The following is a 15,013-nucleotide window of genomic DNA, read 5'->3' on the forward strand; positions in this document are numbered from 1 at the left end:
TCTTCCGTTCGCAAAAGATGGTATCATATATAAACAATTTTAAAATCTTAAGTGATAGTTGACATGATACAAAGAGCGCTTTTGAAAATTAGATTCTCAAACAAGCACAAAGAAAAAAGAATCATGCCAATTTCTACTACAGGTACAGAGATATAATGTTTTAAAGATCCTTAAAAATGTCCAGTCCAGAACGTTTGTTAGGGATATTAAGGCCCGACTGGAATGGGTTAAACATTGTATGACTTCAATCACTCAGATTATTATAATAGAAGTGTACAGGACAAAGCATGGCGAACAATCGCAAGGAAATTAAACAAAGCAGGTAAATTTATTAACAATTTATTATCAGCTAAATAACACAGCCTGAATAGGTAATACTTTCTTAGTGGGAACAGAAGAAGTAAATTCAAATAGCGAAGCTTATGGTACATTTTGCTTATTGGTGGAGTAGATAAGGACCTGACATGCAACCCAAGTTCAATTTCAGGGTTAGATAGTAGTAGGTAAGGTAATGAAGAAAGTTTGGAAACTCGTCAGTCCGATGACAGTGAGAAGGTGTTCATTCATGCTCAACCAAATTATTTATTTCTGCAAGTATTTTGCAGTAGGTACCTATTCTCACTATTAAGTTCAATATTTATACTTTAACTACATACATACAGAGAGAGGAAAACGAAAATGAATCGATAACAGGACAAACATAATGAGAGGTCACTGTGGGACGAGGAAGCAATAGAAAGAGGAGACAAAGACAAATATGAAAACATAAAAGGGCAAAGAATCTATCTTAATACATAGCTCTCTTCAAACACATAGGTTCTCTCCTCATTATTCCCGGTTCTTCTACATCCATTTCTTCTCAGCCCCAAAGAGCTTGTTTCTGCTTCCCAGGTTCTTCAGGAGGGTGGGCATCAATGTTCATTGAGGGGTCAGTCTTGATGCAGGAAGAAAGCTGGATAAACTGAGGAAAAAGGAAGAGATATAAGATAAAGATGAATACAGGTGATAAAAGACTGGGAATACAGGACAAACACACAAGGAGAAAAGAAACCTAAAGGATCAATATAGTTAATGGAACACATAATAGGAAAAACACAATGAGTGAAATCGATGAGAAGAAAACCCCATCTACTTGAAGGCGGTAGTGTATGAAGACATGAAAACTGTCCTACTTCTTTTGTGTTTTCATGTTTGTCCTTATCTTTCTACTGCTTCCTCTTCCCACATTGAGCTGTCATTCTGATTATGTGTTTCCTTTCATGTTCCTATCTTTCAATACACAAATAAATAATATACTCACCCAATTGAAGACCATGATACAACACAAGTTAATTGATGCAGCCGTCGCAGTGGTGAAGAGAATAGCATAGCTTGTAATGACTGACTGGGTGTCACCATACACTGACAAAGCTGTCAGTACAGACATCCGGTATAGCACTACTCCAAGAACAGCAGCTATTGCCAAAGCAACCTAAAAATAACCATCAAAATTATAAGTAATATCCATATATTATTTTAAAAAACAGCAGATAATGCTTTTAGGAAAAATTATGGGAAGTTAGGACAGGAGAAAATTTGAAATAATACACAAGGAAAAACCCATTCTCAAAAATACTAGTTATTATAGCCAAGATCTGTCTTGCTACCATCCTTACTAACAGCAATGATATCTTGGAGTCCTGGAGGAAAGATTTTTCCACTCTTTGAAATCAAATTCCCACCCCCAAAGCTATGGACAGCAATGCCACCAAAATACCAAAAGTTTGTTTAGGTATTTAATACACTAAAACTGTCAAAGGCCTTTGGATCTTGGAGTTGATTTGAAGCAGAGGCTTACATCTATAGACAAGACTCTTTTGCCAACAGCAGAGATGCCAACTTTCAAGAAAGGTAATTCGTAATGCAGCCGTTAGGGCACCGAGGGGAAAGAGGGGGCGGGGGGTGGTTGGCGGCGGCCGTAGGAATTTTTTCCGAGATCTTACTAATAAATTAACATACAATTCAACGAGATGTAATGTATTCAAGGACTGGCGTATAAAGAGTGTATGATTCGTACCTGCTAAAGAGATGTGCAGTACATATCTGAGTGGAGGCTGAAGGATCATTTCTTTTGTTGAGTGCAGTAGTTGCTACCTTAGCAGCTTGTAGTTCATGTTAGGTAAACGTACACTGGTGACATCCATTTTCTTTTGATATCATGTGGATCCTCCGCACTGACAGAGCACTTAACAGTTCGGAGTTCATATTAGCACGGAATTCAGTCTTGTTCTTCCTCATCATGCGCATCTGAAAAATCGCAGCTACACACACTACAAAACACGTGTGAACGAGATTTTGAGGAACGTAGTAAACAGGGCCATTCTTCGAGTATTCCTCCCTAAATTTAACTATTTTGGTTTATTACTAGTGTCACTACTCACTGTAACGTAATCACACGTATTCTCCTGCACAAGAAATCGCTTCACTATTTCAAACCTTTCGCATTTCGTAACACACTATTAGCATATATCCTAGAAGAGCAATATATGTAAATTTGGCAACCAAAATCGCAATAAATACTTCTTCAACCACCGTGCACACAGTATTCACAATTAGACGGAGTTTGTCACCACTTTGCCGCCAAAACAAAAACAAAAGAACTTGCATACTTGTGTATGAATATTAAGAGCTTAGATGGAAAACCACCTTCTAGGGGAAGAAGGCAAGGCAGACAGATGGCAAGAACATATCCAACAGCTGTATCAAGGTAAAGACATAGATGATATGGTTCTGGAACAAGAAGAGACTGTTGATGCTGATGAAATGGGAGATCCAATTTTGAGGTCAGAATTCAACAGAGCTTTGAGAGACCTATATAGGAACAAGGCATGGAATTGATGACATTCCATCTGAATTATTGCCTTCGGAGAAACAAACATGGCGAGATTATTCCATTTAGTCTGTAAGATATATGACACAGAAAAAGTGCCATTCAATTTTCAGCAGAAGGTTGCTATATCTATTCCTAAGAAAGTTGATGCTGACAAGTATGAAAACTACCACACCATTAGTTTAGTATCTCATGCCTGCAAAATTTTAACATGTATTATTTACAGAAGAATGGAAAGACAAGTTGAAACTGAATTGGGGGAAGATCAAGTTGGCTTCAAAAGAAATGTAGGAACATGTGAAGCAATCCTGACTTTACGTCTGATCTTAGAAGACCGAATTAAGGAGGACAAGCCCACATACATGGAGTATGTAGATCTCGAAAATGCATTCAATAATGTTCACTGGACCAAGCAATGTGAGATTCTGAAGGTGATAGGATCTACAATCTGTAAAAAAACTCACTCTGCAGTGTTAAGAATCGAGGGCTTTGAAAAAGAAGCAGCAATCCAGAAAGGAGTGAGGCAAGGCTGCAGTTTGTCCCCCCCCCCCTTCCTTTCCAATGTTTATATAGAACATGCAATGAAAGAAATCAAAGAGGAATTTGGAAGGGAATCAAAATCCAAGGAGAGGAAATAAAAAAACCTGAGATTTGCCAATGATATTGTTATTTATCTAAGACTGCAGAAGATCTGGAGAAATTGCTTAAAGGTATGGACAGAGTCTTGGAGAAGGAGGACAAGACGAAAATAAATAAGTCCATAACAAAAGTAATGGAGTGTAGTTGAATGAAGTCAGGTGATCTGGAAATATTAGCTTAGGAAATAAAGTCTTAAAAGAAGTAGGTGTATACTGTTAGTTGGGTAATAAAATAACTAATGATGCAGAAGGAAGGAGGACATAAAGTGCAGACTAGAACTAGCAAGGAAGGCCTTTCTTAAGAAAAGAAACTTGCTCACTTCAAACATTGATATAGGAATTAGAAAGATGTTTCTGAACACTTTGGTATGGAGAGTGGCACTGTATGGAAGTGGAACATGGACGATAGCCAGCTCAGAAAGTAGAAGAGAATAGAAACTTTAAAAATGTGATGTTACAGAAGAATGCTGAAGGTGAAACGGATAGATCGAGTCCCAAATGAAGAAATACTGAATCAAAGACAATGATATGAATATAACAAGCAGATTAGAGCAGATGTAGGATGTAACAGTTATGTAGAAATGAAAAAAATTAGCACAAGATAGGATAGCATGGATGGTTGCATCAAACCAGTCTTGCAATGACGAACCTGTTCTGATGTGGGTAAAAAGTCAGGGTGATGATTATATTAACATATTTATTGAAAATCTGAAACAAATTAACTGGGGCTTTGTATATGAATTTCAAATGGGAGAAAATGATATTGAAACTGTATTTAGAAACTTTTTAGATAAATTGGTTGAACTGTGGCATTTATGTTCACCACTGATAAAAATTAGTCGTAATGGTAAACTTAAAAGCAAGAAGTTGAACTGGTATACTGATGAATTGACTCAGTATAGAGAAAGAATGCTTTTGCTGTATAGAATTTATAAAAACTCTTGTCAAGGAGGAACCGAGCAGAATGGCATGTATAAAGCTTATCTTAGTTGTAAAAAGTTTTATATAAAAGAAAACTTATCCATGCCAAAATTTTAGCTTGTGAAAAGTATATTGAGAATTCACTCAACAAATGCAAGGCAGCATGGGATGTTATAGTACAAGAAAATATCCCTACTCGAACTCAAGACACATTTCTCGATCCGGAAGAACTAAATAATTAATTTTTAAACTCTGTAAAAGAAATCGGAGATCAAATTAAGGCAACAGGTACATCTGCGAGTGACTTTCTTCACAATCAACCCCACTGCCGAAACACTTTCCATTAGGTTGAAATCACATCTGATGAAGTAATTAAAGTTAGCTTAAAATTATTAAACTCTAAGAGTACCGGTATGGATTGTATCAAAAGAATAATACATTTTATTTCTGAACCTCTAGCTTTTATTTTTAATAAGTGTTTAGAGTTTGGAGTTTTTCCTGATCTACTTAAAATTTCTAAAGTTATTCCAGTATTTAAAAGTGGGGACAAAGAATTTCTTCAGAACAATCGTGCAGTCTCAATTGTTTCAATAATTTCTAAAATATTTGAATTACTTTTATACAATCAACTTAGCAACTATTCTGAAACTTACAATCTCCTGTCCGACTGTCAGTTTGGGTTTCGACAAGGTAAATGTACTACTACTGCTGTTCTTGAAATTGTTAATCAGGTATTAACAGCGTTTGAAAATAAGCAGGCGATCTCTTTGGTATTATGTGATCTAAGTAAAGCTTTTGATTGTATTAATCATGAAATTTTACTTGCAAAGCTTGAGATGTATGGTGTCGAGTATCCCTCACTGCACATAATTAAGTCATACTTAAATAACAGATATCAGTTTCACTTTACAAAGATGAAAAATGAGAGTATCCTTCAATTCAATACAATAAATATTCCGTCATTAGACGGAGTAAACAAATTCAAACATGTTTCGGCTCGTTTGAGCCATCTTCAGTGAAAAATTAGGGGAGATTTGAAATAATTTACATAATATAAGTTGAAAAAATGCTAAAAACATAATGAAGGAGCAAATGAAAAAACAAACAAAAGAGAGCCTAGATGGAAACAAAATTAGCACAAATATACAATATTTACATCAATATGCGGAGCAAAAAACAACTCACTGCGACAAAATTGAGTGAAAAGGTGTTAATTTAAAATAATAATTGAAACTAAAAACTGTGTTAACCTATATTTGTGCTAATTTTGTTTCCGTCTAGACTCTCTTTTGTTTGTTTTTTTCATTTGCTCCTTCATTATGTTTTTTAGCATTTTTTTCAACTTATATTATGTAAATTATTTCAAATCTCCCCTCATTTTTCACTGAAGATGGCTCAAACGAGCCGAAACATGTTTGAATTTGTTTACTCCGTCTAATGACGGAATATTTATTGTATCGAATTAGGAGGATACTCTCATTTTTCACCTTTGTAAAGTGAAAACCGTCAATACGGAATGATTCTAATATCTTGTAATAGATATCAGTTTGTCTCAATTAAAAATAGGTATTCCACTTTGAAGAAAGTTACAACTGGTGTGCCACAGGGCTCTGTCCTCAGTCCATTTTTATTCATTCTGGCAGTCAATGATTTACAAAGACTTGTTGTTTGAGTCATCAGTCCATAGACTGATTTGATGCAGCTCTCCGTGCCACCCTATCCTGTGCTAACCTTTTCATTTCTACGTAACTATTGCATCTTACATCTGCTCTAATCTGCATGTCATATTCATACCTTGGTCTACCCCTACCGTTCTTACCACCTACACTTCCTTCAAAAACCAACTGAACAAGTACTGGGTGTCTTAAGATGTGTCCTATCATTCTATCTCTTCTTCACATCAAATTTAGCCAAGACTTAATAACAATAAAAATCTTCCACCTTTTTGATACTTATATTTGCATTTTGTCAAATCAATTAATCATACACAGTACATGTTTCGTTATTGTTTAGAACGTCTTCAGCTGTTTGCATTGCTTAGGTGATTCACTAAGTTTATCTTTTTAAGAACATTGTAATCAGGTACCTTATTTCTTCTTAAATACTATGTAAATTTAAAATAAATTATTTTAAATGAATTAAAAACAATGATGGATGGTCGAACGGGGTAGTGAAATGAGAGGAAGATGGATCTACTTATAGTTAGTCTATTTAAAAAAAAAAATATCTATTCATTTGAACAGATGTTGTATAAACACTGAAATCAAAATCAACAAAGGCATTTGATACAATCAGCTATTCAGCTATCTTACAAGCCTTAGATGAGATGGGAGTTGAAGTGGCTTATATCAGAGTTCTCAATAACAACTACAAGACCTCTTTAGCCTTTGTTAACGTCGGTGAAGCAACTTCAGAATTCCCTATTGGAAGAGGTGTTAAACAAGGTGATCCAATCTCTCCAAAACTATTCTCAGCTGTTTTGGAGATGGGAATATCAAAGTTGAATTGGGAAGGAAAGGGTATAAGGATCAATGGCAGAAGGCTTAACGACTTGAGGTTTGCTGATGACATTGCATTACTGGCAAACGACAATGATGAACTCCAGACATTAGTTACTGATCTTGCCATGGAATGTGAGTCAGTTGGCTTGAAGATGAACCTTTCCAAAACAAAAGTCATGTCTAACAAGTGGGTCACAGCAGGAATTGTGAACATCAACAACATGCTGTTAGAGAAGGTCAATGAATATATCTATCTGGACTAGTTGATGAATATGAAAGGCGATATAAGACCAGCAAATTTTCGACGCATTAAGCTAGGATGGCAGGCGTATGGAAGAAACTCAACTGTCTTCAGATCAAATATGCCAGTTAATCTGAAGAAAATAGTTTATCATCAATGTATTCTACCTGTGCTGACTTACGGCTGTGCAGAGAGGCATGGAAAGGTCAATGCTGGATTTTACAAGGAAATATATGAGAGCAGATGACAGATCAATCACTAAAGTTAATGACATTCTTGAGAGAATAGCCACCTTAAAATGGCAATAGGCTGGACATATTGCTCGAAGGGAAGATGACAGATGGACGAAGCTAGTGATAGAACGGAGTCCAAGAGATCATCAAAGGCTAGAGGAAGACCGCCAGACAGATGGGACAAAGACATCAAGAGAATAGCTAGTACTACATGGCAGAGAACTGCTTGAGACTGTCCTATCTGGAGAGCTCTGCTAAAGACTTACCTGAGTTCACGACTTAAAGAGGCCACGTCATGTAATGATAGAATTGGCTGATGATGATAATGATTGCCTGAAATATGGCATATATTATATAATTGCATAATAACAGGCAATATTATGTAGGTCACAAATGAAATAGGAATTTCATCAGCCCCTGTTGTGCAAAATTTAATCGACATAACTTCCCTTCTAATTTCATAATCTGTAACACTATCAAATTCAAATAAAGGATGGACTGGAGATTGTTGCTTTAATATATTTTTGATGGTGTTTTATACTGTCTGTGTCTCAGGAGTGAAATGTTCTGTGGAGATATATGCATTCAATTCATCGATACTTCAGGATCAGCGTACTTCACAAGTGGTTTTATATGTTGCTATACATGATTTGGCGGAGATTCTACACGCTCTGAGCACATGTTTATAAATTCATAGAACCACGCTGTAACTAGAGACTATCATGCATATTTTTGTGGAACAGTCAAATTTTTAAATCTCCTTTTGAAAATAGCCCGGAAGTTTCCTACTGGATTAACATCAGGGGAGTTCCTTGGCTACTCTAGGACACAAATATTGTTTTCACGGGAGAATTTCTTCACCTTCTTTGATGTATGGCAAGGACCCTAATTTTGCTCAAAAATTCCACCACTAACTGGAAACCTCTTCAGCAGCTCACCAACAACTCTCCTTTCCAGTATTTGGATGTACTGATCAGATATCATCCCATCAACTAGTACAAGGGTCGCGGTCCCTTATAATATGTGATACACCCTCTTCTTCACGGGGGTTTTTATGTACACTTCAAAGTGATTTATGAAAGAACTCTCTTCCAGTGTTCTATTGTCCAATCCTGATGACTATGTGTCTACAAAAAGTGTTTCCTGCACATTTCTCCTGTTAGAAGGTATTTCTTTACAGGTTTGTGGCCTTTCTTTCTGATTTACCAGAGGTCTATGAACATTAGAAATGTGCAGATTTACTCCCCTTCACCCCAATTCAGGAGCCAAGTCCACAGCAAAGAGCCTGGAGTCTGATTTGCTTCTTCTGAGGAAAAAACATTCATCAACTGATGTCATTTTCTTCTTTCTACCACAGTGATCCATTTTACTTCGGTGAAATTGAGCCAGTCTCTTTGTGCCATTTAATAATTCTAATTTCTTTTTAGTGCCCACACCAACAGAAAATTTAGTAGCTAACTCTCCTTGTGTCATGGAAGTATTCTGGGATAATGCTATAATCGTACTTCGCTTCTTGGGACTCGTATCCACTGAAGACATAACTGCACAAGGCAACCTCACAATTCCTCAAAAGTGACACACATCGAAATAAATACACTTTTAACCCAAAACAACCATCACACAAATGAATTACCAATGAGTAACAGCGCAAAGAAGCATAATGAACATGGGACCTCACAGTGTGTAGCACATTATAGCCAACAATAGGGAAAATTATGAAAAAATAAAACTTTGTTCCAATTAATTCACATGGTACTGTATATACTTACAAGAAGTGTAACAACAGAGAAGCTGAGGATAGTAGCAGGTAACCTCATCCTCCAGAAGGGAACATGTGGTTCTACTGTGTTTGTGACAACATTCACCTCTTGCTTCTTGACATGAGCAAGACGAGCCAAATACTGAGGTCTGGGATGTTCCTCCTGAATATCAAACCCAGTCAGATCCCATCGATGTGTTATCTCTGCTGAATAACGCTTCCACAGTTCCAAAAATGTAGCCGCTAAAAAAAGAAAGTTCAGTCAGAAGGCTTCATGTCAGAACTGACACACAATTAAGAGCGAGGAAACAGAGGTGAGAATACTGTAACTATGGCACCAATAAAATGATCTCTAGGTTTAGAAGGAAGTCCACTAGTTGGGGTATTTACATAATAAATAAACAATGATCAAACATCCTAGTCATCAAACTGAAAGATGGCAGACTTACCATAACAGAGGAATTGTATACAATGAAGGCAACAAAAAAAAGTGGTGCAGTGAAGTACATCAAATTTACATACAAAAATTCACAAAGTTTTCAGGAAGAAAAAACAGAATGGAGCCAATGTAAGGCAACGATAAACAAAGACAACTCAGTAGACATGGACAATAAATAATTTGGGATATCAGTGACTGGAACACATTCATTACAGTAGTTCTTTGTAGAAAAATGAAATGGTGGATGGCTTTTAGTGCCGGGATTGTCCGAGGACAAGTTCGGCTCGCTAGATGCAGGTCTTTTGATTTGCCTCCCGTAGGCGACCTGCGCGTCGTGATGAGGATGAAATTATGATGAAGACAACAAATACACCCAGGCCCCGTGCCAGCAAAATTAACCAATTATGGTTAAAATTCCTGACCCTGCTGGAAATCGAACCCGGGACCCCTGTGACCAAAGGCCAGCATGCTAACCACTTAGCCATGGAGCCGGACACTTTGTAGAAAGAAAATATGTTTGATCTTGATGAATACTGAATCAATCTTCTGGGCTTATAGGCCATGGTCCAAGAATTCCAAGCATTTTGCCATCATTTTGAAGGGGTATGCTATATAATACAGCAACCAGTATCCAAACTCTCAGGACCACTTACTAGACTACTCAGCTATTGCCCATAGTTCACTAACTACGATGTGACTACAAGAACCCTCACACAATAACCACTTCAATCATTAGAATAAATGAATGAAAAGCCTAAATGTACTATTCTGAGATTAAATTGTTAAAGATAATTTTGACTGGTAATAATCAAAATATGTTTCAACATGCTAGAGAAGAGATGGTGCTGAAGTAATGTATTAAAGGTCACAAAATGCGAGCTCTTTTATAAAACTATGCCAACATTTTCTCTTATCCTTCATCTTTGCCTTCTTCTCTGGAACTTGATTGCACCTATAAACTGGAATAACAAATGTTCCATTAAATCACAACACAACCAACTAATAATACTGCTGTATGCTACTTCATACTTTTTAATAGAAGACTAGAAAAGAAGCTTTGCCAGCTAACATCACTGAACACTTCACAAACACATGTGAGCCCTGCTATCTTATTCCAACTGAGGTGAACCAACTTACATAAGCTTTACTGGATTACAGTCAAATTTCCAAGTAACTATTACCATTATAATGATAAATCCCTCTGTTCCTGGCATAAAATGTATTCCTTCAATGTAAACATTCTTCTGATATAACAGTATCCTCTACTGCAATATACCATCATTGAACGATATATTTTAATGGTCCCCAGTGTAATATTTTAACTCTTCTATGATATAATAAAATGTTTGTCACTAAGCACTACAATGAGGTATGATATGTGATCTTCCTTGATGGAAAAATCTCAGTTAAACCAATAAGTACTTTGAGAATCCTTTCTCCTCCTACCACCAACCCAATGCGGCACTGTAGTGCTATGCACTGATCAGACAGTCAAGTTGCTGTGATAGACAATGTGGTGTGTGAATGATGGTGAGTTCTTCAACATGGAAACAAATTAGCTTGGGGCAAAAATTGCCTATCATTGAGGATATAGATAAGGGATTGAAGCAAACTGAAACAGCTAAAAAGTGTGGATTTTTGCAGTCAAAAGTGACAATTTTCCTGAAAAGAAGGACATATGAGAAAAAGTTTGTTCTAATTCAATTAACCTTGGGAGGAACAGAACAACAAAAGCAAGGCAACCTACAATGATAATAACACTGCTACTTTCAAGTGGTTCCAAGAACAGAAGCTGAAAATATCCCTATCAATGGGCCATTGTTGTGCAGTAAAGCAAAGAAATTTGCTTCATTGTTGGAGGTTGACGACTTAAAAGTAAGCAACAGGTGGTTGGTGATCAGGGATCACCATGGAATCACTTTTAAAGCTGTACACAGAGAAGAAAAGTGTGCACCAATCAATGAGTCAAACCGCAGGCACAAAAGCATTATGAAGAGCATCCTTGAACGATACGTTGCAGAGGATGTTTACAATGCAGATGAGATTGGCATATTCTTCCAACTGCTTCCTGAGAAGACTCTAGCCTTCAAAGACGAAAAATATCAAGGGAGAAAAAAGTCAACAATGGATTACTGTCATGCTGTGTGTGAACCTCACAGGAACCCACAAACTAATGTCTTTAGTGATTGGAAGGAGCAAGAAACGTTTTCACAATGTGAAAAGCCTATATCTCATTTTTGTGAAAATAATTTTCTTACTGATTTTTTGTTTTGAATTCACTGCTAATTGGAAAACCTGGAGGACAGGGACATTTTCATTCAATGGGTGCAGAGAGAAAACAAGGATACAAAGGGGGAAAAAAAGAGAAAATACTATATTGCTTTTCTTGTGGATAACTGTGCAGCCCATAATCTCCTTCCAGTGCTGGAAAATGTTGAAGTGTTCTATTTTCCACTTCCCTACACTTCAGTTCGACAACCCCAGGACATGGGTGTATAAAGTGTCTCAAGGGTAACTACAGGACCAGCCATGTTGAGAGGATTTCAGTGAACATACAGAAGAAGATCCCTAATCCTCACACAATAAATCTTAAACAAGCCTGTGAAATGACTGCTATAAGCTGGCCATATGTAAAGTCTGAAACAGGACGATGATGCTGGAAGAAAGCTGGCTTCCTGTCCCATGAGGTTGGAGATGAAGCCGATGAAAGTTGTTCCACTAAGAAGGCATTAATTGTCTTCTGCTCTCACCAATTACACAGTTCAGTTGGGAAAGAGCCTTTCTCCTGCAGAAGAATACACTACTGTTGATGATAACATTTCCATTTTCCCAAAGTCTACAAAGGAAGAAATTGCTGAAATTAGAGGGAACCCTGGTGATCAAAAAGAGGAAGACAAAGAAGAAGATCTAGAAGAACAAGTCATTTCAACTATGATAACTCCAGGACAGGCAATAACAGTGTGTGAATCACTTCAGCTGTTCCTATCGAATTACTGTCAGGTGAACCAATCGAAAGAATTTGGATGTAAAAATCAAATCAAATCAAATCAAATCAAATCAAAATCTCTTTATTTGCAAATGAGGTGTCTACCTCGGTGGCAAATGGTACACTAAAATACATTATTGTCAAGTACTAAATGTTAAATTAACAAGAGAAGAACATTTTCCTATAATACAACATTATAAAATTTATGCTAACAATGTTTTCTATTAAACACACAGCTCATCCTTAATAAATTTATATTGTTCACAAAATTCTACTTATAATATCTCCTGTACTACTTACAAATATAGTCAACTGATATACAGTATGTGGAATTACTTCAAATGATACTATACAACTGGTATAAAATTAATATTTACGTTGCATTTATTTATTTACATTTTTTTTTTTTTTTAATACCCGTTCTGGATCCTAAGTAGCATAACGACCTGCTGCGTCTTAACCAGAGCCCCTTTTGCCACCACTTTTCAGAGTTCCTGAAGGGCCTTCACAGCTACCGTAGAGGTCCCAGGGCCCTCAAAGTCCCCACTGTACTTCACCCCTACAGACAGTCCCCTACTCTGGCTGTCCAAACTCCTTAGACCAGGGGATAGAATTAATTTATTCACACACATTTTTTTATTTACAATAACCTGCACTGGTCGAATGCCCTCTAACACTTCATTTATTTTCTTTGTTGCTGTTTATTCTCTTCTTGAATATCTGAACAGATTTTGGAAAAGGATCAAACACTACCCCTGGTAAACTGTTCCACTCCTTCACACCCTTCCCAATGAATGAAAATTTACCCCAATCGCTTCTGCTAAAATTCCTTCTAAATTTACATTTCTGGTCAGTCCTGCCGATATAATTATTTTCCAACTGAAGCCTCTCACGGATATCTCCCCATGCTTCTTCTCCTGTATATATAGGCTCTATATAATCCTATAAGTCTAGTTTTCTCCCTTCTCTTACTTAAAGTTTCCCACCCAAGTTCCTTTAACATTTCTGATACACTACTCTTTCTCCTGAAATCCCCTGTTACAAATCTTGCTGCTTTCCTCTGCACACTATCTATTTCTTTTATTAGGTATTCTTGGTGAGGATCCCAAACACTGTTTGCATATTCCAATAATGGACGAACCATACTCAAGTAACTTTTTTTCTTTTAATTCTTTGTTGCATCCTTTAAGTAGCCTCATTATGACATGTAACGATCTGTATGCTTTGCCAACAATGTCATCAATATGACCCTTCCAGTGCAAATTACTTTCAAATCTCACACCGAAGTATTTGCACTTGCCATCTTTTGGGATAACTACCTCATCCAAAGTATATTCAAATTCAGTTTTAAAGCTCCTGTTTGTAAAAGTTGTAACAGTTGATTTGCCTCCATTAACCTTCATATTATTTTCTTCAACCCATTGTTGGATATTTTCAAGGTCCCTTTGTAATTCTGAACAATCCTCAATGTTGTTTATTTCCCTACAAACAATTATGTCATCTGCATACAATCTTATTTTTGATGTTATATTGTTCCCTAAATCATTTGCGTATATTAAGAAAAGTAACGGACCGATTATACTACCCTGTGCAAACCAGAATCAGCATTGCAAGGAATATGATTCTGAAAATAAAACATCTTGTGTGCAACCATGATCTCTGATTCCGATACACATCCACAAAACAAAATTCATGGTAATCAACAAGCAGAAAACCACCAATACAACTATCATTCTGGATGGAAACATGCTGATTAGCACAAAATGGAGCCGGATGTAAAAATGAAAACCAGAATAAACATTGTAAGAAGAGTGTTTGGTAAGTCTGGACTTAATAAGGTCTTTGTGCGTGTCAATGGAGCTTTAAAACAAACCAACAAAAGCAATTTCTTTCAAAAATGTAGAAAGTACAATGGACAGCATATTAAGTTGTCAGTGACAATTTTAACACTTTATACCATAATGTACACACACCAAGTAATTGAATAAAAGCCTCTTGCCAATAACTCCCATTTTAAAACCCTACTTATAAAAATATTTTTTTCGTTCCCTTAAATATCGCTATATAGAGATTTGACTGTATTGCACTTTGTCATGATGGTAATTTAGCTGACAAATAGGCATTATCTAAACAGAAGACTGCTATAATAAAGGTATTATCTGACATGTGATAATTTAGAACACCTTCAAATACTTCTGAACACCACTAGTGAAGTATGCAAGAAACCTGACCTTTTAGATAAACATCCAGAAAACAAAATTCATGGTAATCAACAAGCAGAATATCACCAACACAGCTATCATCCTGGATGGAAAAAAGCCGACTAGCACAAGAAGGCAATCCGGAAGTAAAAATCAAAAGCAAAATCAGCACTGCAAGAAATGTGTTTCTGAAAATACAACATCTTGTGCGCAACCAAGACCTCT

General features: G+C 36.5%; 1 protein-coding gene across 1 annotated transcript in view; it reads right to left on the reverse strand.

Moving 5' to 3' along the window:
* The window catches only part of LOC136856865 (anoctamin-1), a 286,578-nt gene that overhangs the window by 97,124 nt on the left and 174,441 nt on the right, over positions 1–15,013 (reverse strand). Inside the window, exons 9-10 of the mRNA XM_067135069.2 lie at positions 9,173–9,405; positions 1,301–1,471 (exon numbers count right to left, since the gene is read on the reverse strand). Of these exons, the coding sequence (XP_066991170.2) occupies positions 1,301–1,471; positions 9,173–9,405 (404 nt within the window). The remainder of the gene's footprint in view (positions 1–1,300; positions 1,472–9,172; positions 9,406–15,013) is intronic.

This window comes from Anabrus simplex, chromosome 1, assembly GCF_040414725.1.
Source record: "Anabrus simplex isolate iqAnaSimp1 chromosome 1, ASM4041472v1, whole genome shotgun sequence".
In the NCBI taxonomy this organism is placed as follows: domain Eukaryota; kingdom Metazoa; phylum Arthropoda; class Insecta; order Orthoptera; family Tettigoniidae; genus Anabrus; species Anabrus simplex.